The following is a 12,825-nucleotide window of genomic DNA, read 5'->3' on the forward strand; positions in this document are numbered from 1 at the left end:
TCGAATAGTTTCCGACTAAGGAAGAGCCGTTATCACGGATAATATAAAACGATGTTCCCATCCCAATACTCCTAAAGCTAGAACGTTTAGGTAAATACATATGTTATGAAGCGTTGTTTATTAACAGCACATATAAAGCATTCAGAGCAAACACACGACTCTTCAGAGAGTGCGAATGATCGCTGTAGAGCCTGTAAAACACGGCTTCCTAAATGATGCAGCCTACTGCACTACGCAGGTTATCGCGTTTTATGTCCAGAATATACCCGCGGAGGTAAAAAAAATTACCGTACTTTGGGTCCAGTTGTATGATTACTTGGGCGAAGCTGATGCTTCTAAATATTCGAAAAGTGTTTAAAATATTTGCATTCACGATTACTGATCATTTGAATCAATGACCGAATCGAATAAGACACTATTTAATTCGTTATTCTAAAATTTAGAACATTTACATATTCCGAGTCATAATGCCAGTCTGAGCGCAGCCTTCAGATCTGAGAACGGCAGCAAGTCTAGCTAGTTTGTACGAATTCGTGCTTGAATAAGGTTAGGCGTGTAGACACGCCTTGCTTTTTGTAACGTGCATTTAGAACATCAGCGCTGGTGGAATTCTATTGTTATAACCACTTGTCTAATTGGCTCATCATCGACTGATACCTATGGATGGATGGATGGATGGATGGATCATTTATTAGTAGCAAAGGAATAAAAGCCCCAGTTCGGGCGTCTTGGCAGGCTCATATCTCCTGGCCCAGCACGTTCTGGACGTGCTGCACCAGAAGCGGCCAGCAAAGTTCTTCAAACTTTCCTGGGGTAGTGGTCTACCCCTGCAAGCTGCCGGGACGCTGGTTGCTTGGTAGTTTAGAAAATATAGTCTTTCTGAAGGTGGGGTTCGCAGGGCCCTCCCACAAGGTGTGTCTATTTGATGGATAGGCACCGCACTGTTTGCAAGCGGTGGAGCCTGGGTCCATGTTAATATGACGAGTATAGTGTGGTGTGAGTAATGTGTGTGTTTGCGCTTTTCATGTGACTGAGGCGTCCTGTCTCGAATGCGTATAGGATGGTGTGTTGAAAAGTGTTCATGCTTCGCTGCGAGACTTCAAAATATGTAGCCTTTCGTTCCGCTGTATCTTCCTCTCTTTCCTGGGGTTGTCTTCTACAGGCCAAAGTATAGGAGGTATATTTTCTGCGCTAGAGAGCTGGTGTGCTCTTAAATTTTATCGTAGTCCTTGATGGCCTGAAATCCATTGTATAAGTACGTGTAGAAGGAGGTGAGAATGCATGCACTTTTGGAGCGTTGTGCGTATGTGCAAAGGCAGGTCATGATTTTCAATATCTCGGCAAGCGCCTTGACTTTTTGAATTGTAATCGTATCAGACGTATGTGTCATTTCCGTTATGGCAAGCATTATCGCCAGCAATTACGCTTCTTGAGTCGTTGGCTCAAAAGAAACTTTTGAGAAGCGCCGAATCATGGCCCACGACTTGTGCTTTGATACTTGGTATAATTCTAAGACTGTTGCATCACTCAAGTATAGGTAATAAAAGAATTCGTGAGCCTACGCGTATAAAACTCACCCAGTTTAGCGTAAATGAGAAAAACTGGTGCAAACAAACCTTGGATTTAATTCTGCACGAATCATGGCTCAAACCTTGTTTAGTAAAATCTCCTAGTGAATACTTGACTTTCATTTCACACTCTTGCCTTCTTTTAAATTTTGGTCAGTTAAAGCACAAAAGATGCAGAAATCGGATATGTTGTTATCTCAATTGAAATTCATTGTTATTGTTCTCAGCGAACTCTCAGTTGTCAAACCATAGGGCAAATAGTTGTTTCCGAGCAAACCTGTCTATGCCAAGCACCTCAGTGTAATCGATGTACTCTCACCGATACCACAAATCGGGTAGCGCCTACCATGTTGTGGATGCATATGGGCACGTTCTACCCATCAGCACAAAAAGCGGCTAACGTTGGTGTTTTAAAATTATCTAATCCACGCTTATACCAAGTTTTCTAATTTGGCTTCTTGTGGTTGTCGACTCAGAAAACTCTGGCAAGATATTTCATTGATTCAATTTGCAATAAAATATCTATCATGTATCCTCCAATGGCAACCCGTTATGAGCGTATTATAATACATATCGCAAAGCATGACTTCGCACATCATGGAACGGGTACATAGTGATCCTTTAATATTACAACACACTGATACTTCAGGCAACAGGACGTTGTCAACGAGCTGGCCGCTAGCCGAGATTCACCGCCTGCATACAAATTACGTATACTTCGAGCACCGCCTATTTTATATGACAAATACGTTCACAGGAAGAGTGTAAACTTAAATTTATTATAAGGCATAAAGGTGGAAAGGAGCTCAAATTTACACAACGGGACATTTTTTGTAAGTATTGGCCGCCTTTGATCATGCCAAATATTGTGAAATTGGCATCGCAATCATGCCTTCATGCCATCGTGACCGTTCTGTCATGGTTACTTCAGCTCGTCAATCCAGTTTCATCGCCCTATTCATACCATCGCCGTGCCTCGGATTCGTTTGTCCAGGCGCATCAGGTTTTTTGTTGATTGCTTGACAAAGACATACACCCTAACCCCACTCGTGCCTGATGCCGTCTACAAGACAAAACCATGCAGGTTCAGTAGGCGCTGATCTGGTGGGTCCGTAACATTCTCATTGGCATTGCAGTTTGGACTAGGAGTGCGACCAACTTATATGACGGAGATAACGCCTTATCGCTATTGCTGTGTCCACTGATTATGTGTCCGACTTAGGGTTCGTACACACTTGCGAGTCGCAGAACTCGTGCGACCGTCAGTCGCCTGCGACCTGGCAGCAGCTCGACAACACAGACGCTCACACTAGCAAAAGCCAACTCAGTGCGACACCACGTACCCGAGCACACGAGGGTTGGACCCTCCCGCGTGTAGCCGTGCGCGGCTTAGCCGTGTCTGGGGAAAGGGGGCTCCTGGCGGTTGAGCCGATGCTGGGTGTTTGGACTTTTAAGGCCCCCCGGCGGAGGCAACACACCTCTTCGGCCTCGGCTTCACATAGACGGCACCTCCAGGCTGACCCACCTGGAGGAAATCGGCAGTCACCTTTTCCTGTCCTTCTCTTCAATCTTCGTCTTTCTCTCTCACTTTCAATCTTTCCTGTCTTCTCTTCGCTTCTTCTTACTTCCAGGTGGCGAGGGTAACCTGGTGTAGTTATCCAACCTTGGGTATCGTATATTAGGTTATAGTGACTATGTACAGCTGGCGTCTTCGTAGCTTTTGGGCTTCGTAGCGGCCCCTTGTTGGGCTCGGTGGTGGGCGGCTGGCATAGCTACCGAAGTGATATTTATTTTGATGGCATTTTCATCATTCCCCCGACTCCCTGATCACCCTCTTTCCAAGAGAGGGCGCACCAATGACTCCCTGAAACTTTTTGGCCAGGCCAAAGAAATTTATCCAACGTACCATGTCTTAAGTTGTGGAAACTCTGATAAAACAGCTAGAACCCTATCACCATTTGTTGTCGCAAAGTCTCTTACTGAGAGACTAGGTCCCGGCTACAAGGTCACGAAAATGGCCAGCGGTGATCTGTTGCTCGAAGTTAGTGACAAGAAACAGTACGAGAATCTATCTGGACTTGTTGAAATTAATAGTACTCCCGTCTCGATAAATCCGCATCGTTCTTTGAAAAGCACACGCGGAGTCGTATCTGAACAAGATTTCCTTGATTTGAGTGAAACCGAGCTGCTTGAAGGCTGGAAGGAACAGCACGTGACAAATAAAGATCAGGCGGGATGACAAAGAGATCCCCACTAAACACCTAATTTCGACATTCTGCACAAGCACTTTACCAGAGTATAGTGAAGCAGGCTATATGAAAATAAAACTAGGACCCTACATTCCGAACCCGCGCAGCTGCTTTAAGTGCCAGCGATTTGGTCACGGCTCTCAGAGCTGCCGGGGCCATACCACAAGTGCAAAGTGCGCTTCAAACGAACACCCTGCCGATAATTGTACCAAGGCACACCGCTGCGCAAACTGCGAGGGTGACCACCCTGCATACTCTCGGTCATGTCCTTCTTGGAAGAAGGAAAAGGAAATCATCACATTAAAGATCAAGGGGAACATTTCGAGAAGCGCGAAAGCGTATTTCTTTCCTCCATACCGCAGGGTATGCTGGTGCGGCGCTAGGGGGGCAGCACCGCAGCAGACTGGGGCATCAGCCCGGCCCACAAAGATTGTGGCCACGGCAGTGTCCTCAGCCCCCCAGGCGACAGTAGCGAGCGCTGCTGCGCCGTCTCTAAAGGAGGGCCCATCGACCTCTGGGTTGGTGGCCTCCAAGGCTCTGTGCTTTTCGAGGCAAGGCCTACCCTGAAAACACCCCGCTCTAGTGAGCGGAAGTCCAGCGGCTCCCAGGAGTTGATGGACACAACCCCGAGCCAGAAGGCGCATCCAGCGCCTCGGGAGCAGCGCGAGTCTCGCGACCGCTCCAAAAAAGACAAAACCCGTACCATAATCACGGGGCCTGAAACGGCTCCGTAAGTCATCTCTCTAACTTAACTCCTCATGACACACAGCATAAAAACACGAACAATATGGCTACACAAATAATACACTGCAACGTTAGAGGTCTTATCCACAACTTCGATGACATTAAAGAAGTCTTAAACAAATATAACCCAAAGGTGCTGTGTGTTCAGGAGACACATATTAAATGTACACAAAGAAACTTTCTTCGTCAGTACACCTTATACCGCAAAGACCGCAACGAGGCGAATACGTCGTCTGGCGGTGTAGCAATAGTTGTGGACAAGTCCGTAGCTTGTCACCATGTCGCCCTTCAGACGCCCCTCGAGGCAGTGTCAATTCGGGCGATTCTTTTTAATAAATTGATCATTGTGTGTTGCTTATACATACCCCCCAATTTTTATCTGGAAGAAAGTGATTTTTATAGCCTTATCGATCAGCTTCCGGACCCTTACATACTCGCAGGCAATTTTAATGCCCACCACACCATGTGGGGAGACTCGCAATGTGGCGCTAGAGGTCGTTTCATTGAAAATTTTCTTGTGAACTCCGGTGTATGCCTCTTCAACAAGAAGGAGCCAACTTATTATAACATTCATAATATTTCATATTCATCTGTAGACCTGTCTATTCGCTCGGCTTCAATTTTCCAGGACTTGCAATGGCATGTAATCAATATTCCTATGGAAGTGACCACTTCCTTGTAATGTTAAATTCAATGCCTCAACATGAATGCCCCCTACATACACCCCGGTGGAAACTAGCTTCTGCCGACTGGAACGATTTTAAGGAAGCAACTTATTTATCACGAGATCTTATCACTGATTTTAACATAGACAATGCAGTAGCATATTTTACTTGTTTTATAATCGACGCCGCTGAAAAGTTCATTCCCCAAACACAAGGTCTCTCTTGTAAAAGACGGGTACCCTGGTGAAATGAACAGTGCAGACTGGCACGAAAGAAACAAAACAAAGCGTGGGGTTTGCTGCGTCGCTCCCCGACTGCAGAAAACCTCATAGAATTTAAACTCGCAAAGTCACAAGGAAGGCGCACACGGAGACAGGCAAGGAGGGCTAGCTGGGAGAGGTTCCTTACGGGCATCACTTCCTACACCCAAGAGTCCAAAGTATGGAATGGTGTACAAAAGATAAAGCGGCAACAAATCCACCCTCTGCCCTTAGTGGACGACCAAGGGACTACCTTGGAGGACCAGGCGAACGCTCTGGGCGAACACTTCGAACATGTATCAAGCTCCACACATTACACAAAATCATTCCTCAAATATAAACAATTAGCTGAACTTAAGACACTTCATCGTAAATGCCGTCCGGATGAACCATATAACCGTCCTTTTAATATTGCCGAGCTTAAAGCTGCATTGAGCACATGTAGAAGCTCTGCACCGGGAGCTGATAGAATCATCTATGACATGATTAAGAACTTACACGAAGACACACAAATGACACTTCTGGCACTTTTCAACTCTATCTGGGCTGCCGGATACCTCCCATCCTCATGGAAGGAAGCTATTGTTATTCCCGTCTTGAAGCTGGGCAAAGACCCTTCCTTGGCGGCAAGTTATCGCCCGATAGCGCTTACAAGTTGTCTTTGTAAGCTATTCGAAAAAATGATTAATCGTAGACTGATACATTCCCTTGAACAGAATAATATGCTTGATCCCTATCAGTGTGGCTTCAGAGAAGGGCGGTCCACGACTGATCATCTTGTACGCATTGAAGCAAATATCCGCGATGCATTTGTATATTGACAGTTGTTATCAATATTCCTCGATATGGAGAAGGCGTACGACACGACGTGGCGATACGGGATCTTGCGAGACTTGTCGGGGATGGGCATCCGTGGAAATATGCTAAACATAATAGAAAGCTATCTGTCCAAACGTACCTTCCACGTGAAAATTGGCAATGTATTGTCGCGACCTTTTATACACGAAAATGGTGTACCTCAAGGAGGTGTGCTTAGCTGCACACTCTTTATCGTGAAAATGAACACCCATCGTGCTTCATTACCGCCAGCCATTTTTTATTCTGTTTACGTAGATGATATACAAATAGGTTTCAAATCCTGCAACCTTGCAGTGTGTGAGAGGCAAGTACAACAGGGCTTGAACAAAGTATCTAAATGGGCAGACGAAAACGGATTTAAAGTGAACCCGAACCAAAGTTATTGTGTGCTTTTCGCAAGAAAGAGAGGCCTTGTTGCAGATCCCAATATCGAAATGTATGGCCAGCAAATCCCTGTGAACAAAGAGCACAAGTTCTTAGGTATCATACTTGACTCTAAACTAGTATTTATTCCACACATAAAGTATCTCAAGGTGAAATGCTTAAAAACAATGAACTTACTGAAAATTTCATCCTGTACAACATGGGGCAGCGACAGAAAATGTTTGATGAATCTTCACAAAAGCCTCATTCGATCACGATTGGATTACGGTGCCGTGATTTATCATTCTGCAGCCCCGAGTGCGCTAAAGATGTTAGATCCGGTTCACCACTTAGGAATTCGACTGGCCACTGGCGCTTTCAGAACAAGTCCCATTGAAAGTTTGCATGTCGAATCAAATGAGTGATCACTGCATCTCCAGAGAACATACATCAGCCAAACATATTTCCTGAAAGTTCACTCTCATCCTGAACATCCGTGTTTTAATACCCTTAACGATATGACATATGATACACTCTTTCGTAATCGTTCCTCTGTAAGACAGCCCTTCTCACTTCGTGTGAGGGAGCTTAGCGTTGACATGGATGTCCCAATCCTCAAACATCGCCTAATGCCGCCAGCTAAGCTGCTACCTCCTTGGGAGTGGCAGATGATACGATGCGATATATCTTTCATTCAAGTTACAAAACATGCTCCAGAGATTGAAATCCAAATGCATTTCAGGGAACTCCAATACAAACACTCCTGCGCGGTGTTCTACACAGACGCATCGAAGTCACGCGAGGGAGTGTCCTATGCAGCCGTCGGCCTATCCTTCTCGGAATCCGATGTGCTGCATCCGGAAACAAGCATCTTTACGGCTGAGGCCTACGCGCTACTGTCGGCTGTAAAGCATATAAGGAAAACAAAACTATAAAAATCTGTTATATATACGGACTCCCTAAGCGTTGTGAAGGCTTTGATGTCATTTTGTAAGCACAAAAATCCAGTAATCAATTAACTATATTCCGTCCTATGTAAAGCATATATATGTAACCAGCATGTCATCATATGCTGGGTGCCGGGTCATAGGGGCATCGAAGGTAACGTTCTGGCGGACCAGATGGCCACATCAATTGCATCGTATTCTGTTCATCCTACTGCTGCAGTCCCTGTCACATATCTAAGGCCCTTCTTGCGCAGGAAACTGCGAAACTACTGGCAACGCTTGTGGGACAGGGAAACAAATAATAAGCTGCACGTAATAAAGCCACAATTAGGGTTCTGGCCTTCTGCAATAATATCACGCCGGACAGATGTCCTATTCTGTCGTCTTAGAATAGGACACACATTTGGCACACATTTTTACTCACCGGAAATGACCCTCCAACCTGTGGCAGATGCGGGGAGAGGTTGACCGTGCTCCACGTCCTCCTGGAGTGTCGGAAAGCCGAATCTGAGAGAAGGAGACATTTTTCCTTAGCATACCGTCAACACATTCCTCTTCAGCCTGTAATGTTTCCCGGTCCAGAACCGCTTTTTAATACAAACGGTGTCCTAGGTTTCCTCAGAGATGTTGTCCTACACGTTATTAGTCCCATACATTCGTAGCGCTTCCTCTCTTGAGAGGATGCCGCTGTGATAGTCATACTATATAGCACATGCCTCCAGGCCCTTGTGTTTCAAGGGCTCTGGCGAGGCAGTAGTGCTCCAGGTAATTTTACCATCTCACATGTCTTTTATAATGCATCATTCTCTCACGATGGATTTTATTGCTCATAGAACATGTCATTATCATCGACATAATCTTATAACAGATAGATTTTACGCACTCTAGAGCGACTATGTTTAAGGCCCCTTTACAGCCACGTCACATCAACCTCATTGAACTCATACCTACATTGCGAATTCATCAACACTAGCTTGGCGCTCTTTGGCCATACCTGGCCCTTGCGCCAATAAAAACCAAACATTCATTCTAAAGCCACCTCAGTGGCCTGCGGGTAGCCTTCTGGTTCTAAACGAGAACTCTCTGGAAGGACGCCGTTCGCGCGCTTGCGCGCGTTTCGTCTGCTGTGACCATGTCTCCCGTATTCGAGCTCGGTGTGCTCTAGTCTCTCGGTGTTCGCGAAGTACCACGACAACCTGAGTGAAGAGGAGGACGTCGTGGCGGTTTTGATGTGCACCGCGGCCGCACAGGCACTTCAAGCGCGTAGGCAGAAAAGACGGCGGCGGTGGTGAGTCCTCCCGTGCCTCCGCTCGAGGTTAGAGGCAACCGGATGTACAAAGTCTCGCACGTTGCTCCTAGGGCATCGCTGATCGGTTTAGCGGTTTGCGGCTCGCAGTGGCAAGGCTGTAAAATGGAGCAGCGTGTGACTCGCGTGCGAACATCGCTTTTCGTTCGACCAATGCGACCATTTCCGAGTGTCGCTTTGCGATCAGAACGGTCGCACGACCTCTGCGACTCGCAAGGGTGAATGGGCCCTTAGTCTTGCGCTTTATATTGCAAATCGTCGCAAAACAAGAACAGCGTTCTTCGCAAACGCCGATTGAATATTCACCTAGACCGAGTGCCGTAGCATGTGGGGTGCCCATGTATTTTTTACAGCGAAGTGATTAGACTCTACTTGGTGCGGATTATTCTTCAGCTCGTGCTCACCTAAATATAGTACCGCCACTTATCGGCCGTAACCACTCAGACAGACCTCAAAAGAAAGCTGGAGAAGGGCTTCGTTTTTCTGTTTTCTTTTTAGCTTCCGCGTAACAGAATTGTGTTTTCTCGTATATTCGAATCTAAAACTATTACTACGCAGCTTGTGTGTATGTTGTACTTTACCAATTTTATGACGCATATAACTCCGAAAAATTTAATTAGTTCAATAAGGCACTTGCGCATCGCGGAGGGCCTCGAATAGTGAGGATGCACGGTGCACATCTGAACACGTGCGTACGCGCGTGACGTACGTGTGCATACAATGTATCTACCCCTGATGGATGGGAGCTTTGCTCGTCGTTGTATCTGTCGCGCATCGCGTGTTGCGGCCGTAATCGACTCTATGGCAAACACTGTCCAAAAACAGTACCGCCGCCTAGCCGCCGCGGCCACTAAGACTTACTTAAAACTAATTCGTAGGAGGGGAACGGTCGCAATCAAACGCGTCGAGAAAATGCACAGGCAGAAAAAAACCTTCCACTGCAGTGCTATGTCTCGGACATTTGGGCCCGTTTCATGTCTCTGCAAGTAATAACAGCACGATCGTAAATCATCTAACGGTTATTACTACGAGTGCTCTCTTTCCGAAGAAAAATTAGGCTGCTGTCTGTTGCGAAAATATTCCTCATGGGTGGACTAAAAAGGACCAAGCATGCGCGTTTAAAACGTTGCAAACTTCGATCCACATTATGAAGTAAGCGGGAGCAAAGCCAAGCTGAGTCTATAGCAGAGTCTAAACAGTCAGCGTTGACAGCTCTCGCCCTTTCCGGCTTCGAACCCCAAATTTTCTTTTGTGTGTGCGTGTGCGTGTGCGCGCGTGTGTGCGCGTGTGCGCGTGTGCGCGTGTGTGTGAATAAATGGGCTTAGATAATGAAAAACGAAGCAACACTTATATCTGTTGTTTTTTTTTTGCCACACTCCTTACTGAATATACATGACAATCAGCCATATGCCATGTAATGCCTGTGCAAATGAACGCCGTTGAACCTGTCCGCCGCGTATAGCAAATACTCGAATTGAGCTCCTATCATTAAAATTGCACCCAAGAAATGCGTATTTACCAAGTCCAAACATTTTGTATGGCCTGGGCGTATTAGAATGAACACGGTGGCTCGAAACCCGATAAAGATATGCTGTGTGTGTGGTCGCTTTGTGCATCACCGCGCCCGCAAACTTCAACTGGCAGAGAATCCGTGAGCGGCCCACTCATCGCGGCTGCTCAACACAGGAATAATCTAGAAGATTCAGTGTCTGACTATACTTTGGATCAATTTGTGTATATACCGTTTACCAAATTTTTATTTTATGACTTTATTGTTATTAGTTTTGATGTTTTTATCAGGAAGATGTAGCCAACTCTGTATCATCCAGTTTTAGGATTGCCTGCAAACAGGCTCCGGCAAAGTTTTGTTTTGCAAGGTAGCATATGTGTAAATTAAATAAATGATAGAATACTGCGAACGGTAGAAAACTTTCGTGCATCGGCATACCGCCTGCGTCTGTTACTGATTTGTGGCAGCGTCGATTCTTCCGCGTAGCTACAGTGTTTTATAACTGTACCGTCGGAATTTTATATGTTTGAATCTTTGACGTGCAGGTGACGCGCAACAACACATTTCTGAAGCGCGCTGCGGCCTACGTTCTCGGATCCTTGCAGAAAACCGCCGCACTCGCTTACAAAGAGATGTCGCGGCACCCTCAGCTTAAGGCGGAAGTCCAGCGAATAGCATCGATCAGTGAAGGCGAGGCTGACCAGAAGATTCTCAATGCGGAGAATCGGCGTCGTGCTCTTGAACGTACCAATACGGATTCCTCCATGCCATAGTAAAAAAAAAAAAACGTACCTCTTCGTGCTTCAGTGACGGTGCATGTTTTATGTGTATAATAAAAACTGAATGACTACTGCAAACAGCCCTTAGTGCTCAATGATGTTTTGCATGTAGTCTTAGTGTGTATGGGGGTATGCGTAACCTACATAAATGACAAAAACACGGGGTATTCAACTAAATGGTTAAATTCTGTATTAGGTGAAGCTATATTGAGCCGGTTCAAGTATCGGCTATAGAACGAGACAAATCTAAAGTGAAAGTGCACTTACTTTTCTGTTTATCAAATTCGCATCTTGTATGTTGACTGCAATTTTCATGTAATAGATGCGAAAGAGTCATGTCCACGTAATTGCGGCAAAAATAACTGTCCAAACACCTAAAGGTCTTCCAATGCAAGCAAGTTTCCATTTTGGGGGGATAATTACGTATACCCGCACGCCCTGTGATAAGCAACACAACATTTTTGAAAGGCCATAAGCTGTGAAATATTCGAATGAGCCCAACATGTGGCTAGTTTCTGCAGGAACCTACCACTGGGATAGGTACATTGTCATTGTAATAGAGGAACGAAAGCAGCCAACGCTCAAGGCGCGGCGGCGTTCTGCTGCCCTGCGCTTCAAAGTCATTATCACACCCATTGTCACCCAACGCTCCTATACAGACCATGAATATGAGGGAGGCCATGGCAACCAGTGCAGCTGATAGCCAGAGTATGTGTGCGGGGCGCGAGAAGAGTACCTGCAGCCCCGAACGTCGCAAGTGTTAGCCCGTCTCAAAGCCAGCATCATTCCCTGCGTTCATCAGTGGAGTCACTGAGGCCGAGGATAGTGCCATGCTGCGAAACTTTCAGGACTTGCGGCTCTCCTCACAGAATGCTTTCATGTAGGCTTCATCATCTGTCTAGGCCTTGACACTCATCCCAGTAATTCTGTCCCATTCAGAGCTATCCTGTGAAGATCTGCCTCTTCAACCCAAAAGGAGCAATTTTCCTGAGTACCTCTTCGTGCTTTGCAAGCCACCATCATCATCTTGAGGAAAAAGGTCAATGTGAGCCGGTGGACACAGGGCCATTGAAATGGCCAGAGGAAGGTGAGGAACTCTGCGCAATGCTAGAGTCTATTGGCCGGTATTTCGGAGTCATCATTTTTGTTGCGATATCATCGCATTTTAGGTTGCACTTATAATTGCTTAAATGTAAGTTGCGCTTAAATTACACACACAGCTTTTTAATGGTGAGCACAGAAGTCCTAGTATTTTCACAAAACTTACGTTGTAATGACATAAGAGCTTCGTAATTTAGCAGAGTCATGGGAATATTACGGAAGCATCAAGTTTCTTTTGCCCACTACTGCTAAACGAAGTTCGTGAAATACACTGTTTCAGTCTGACATAAATTATTACGACCTGATACGGACTGGAACTTCCACAATGTAACAATAAATGCCAATAAACAAAGTGCTTGTGGCAGCTAATAGTGCTCTTCGTGCTTCAGGTCTCTATATTTTCAAAGCTCCCGTGGCCAAGAAAATCGCTAAAGGCTGCTAGCATCAAGAAACTAAACTTTCTGGACTGGACTCC

The 12,825-nt window shown here is 45.9% G+C and overlaps 1 protein-coding gene across 1 annotated transcript in view; it reads left to right on the plus strand.

The window, feature by feature from the left end:
* The window catches only part of LOC129386600 (uncharacterized), a 75,536-nt gene extending 64,223 nt beyond the window's left edge, over positions 1–11,313 (plus strand). The window contains exon 8 of the mRNA XM_055074680.2: positions 11,016–11,313. Within this exon, the coding sequence (XP_054930655.2) occupies positions 11,016–11,243 (228 nt within the window). The 3' untranslated portion in view covers positions 11,244–11,313. The remainder of the gene's footprint in view (positions 1–11,015) is intronic.
* The last annotated feature ends 1,512 nt before the right edge of the window (positions 11,314–12,825 follow it).

This window comes from Dermacentor andersoni, chromosome 4, assembly GCF_023375885.2.
Source record: "Dermacentor andersoni chromosome 4, qqDerAnde1_hic_scaffold, whole genome shotgun sequence".
NCBI classification, from domain to species: Eukaryota; Metazoa; Arthropoda; class Arachnida; order Ixodida; family Ixodidae; genus Dermacentor; species Dermacentor andersoni.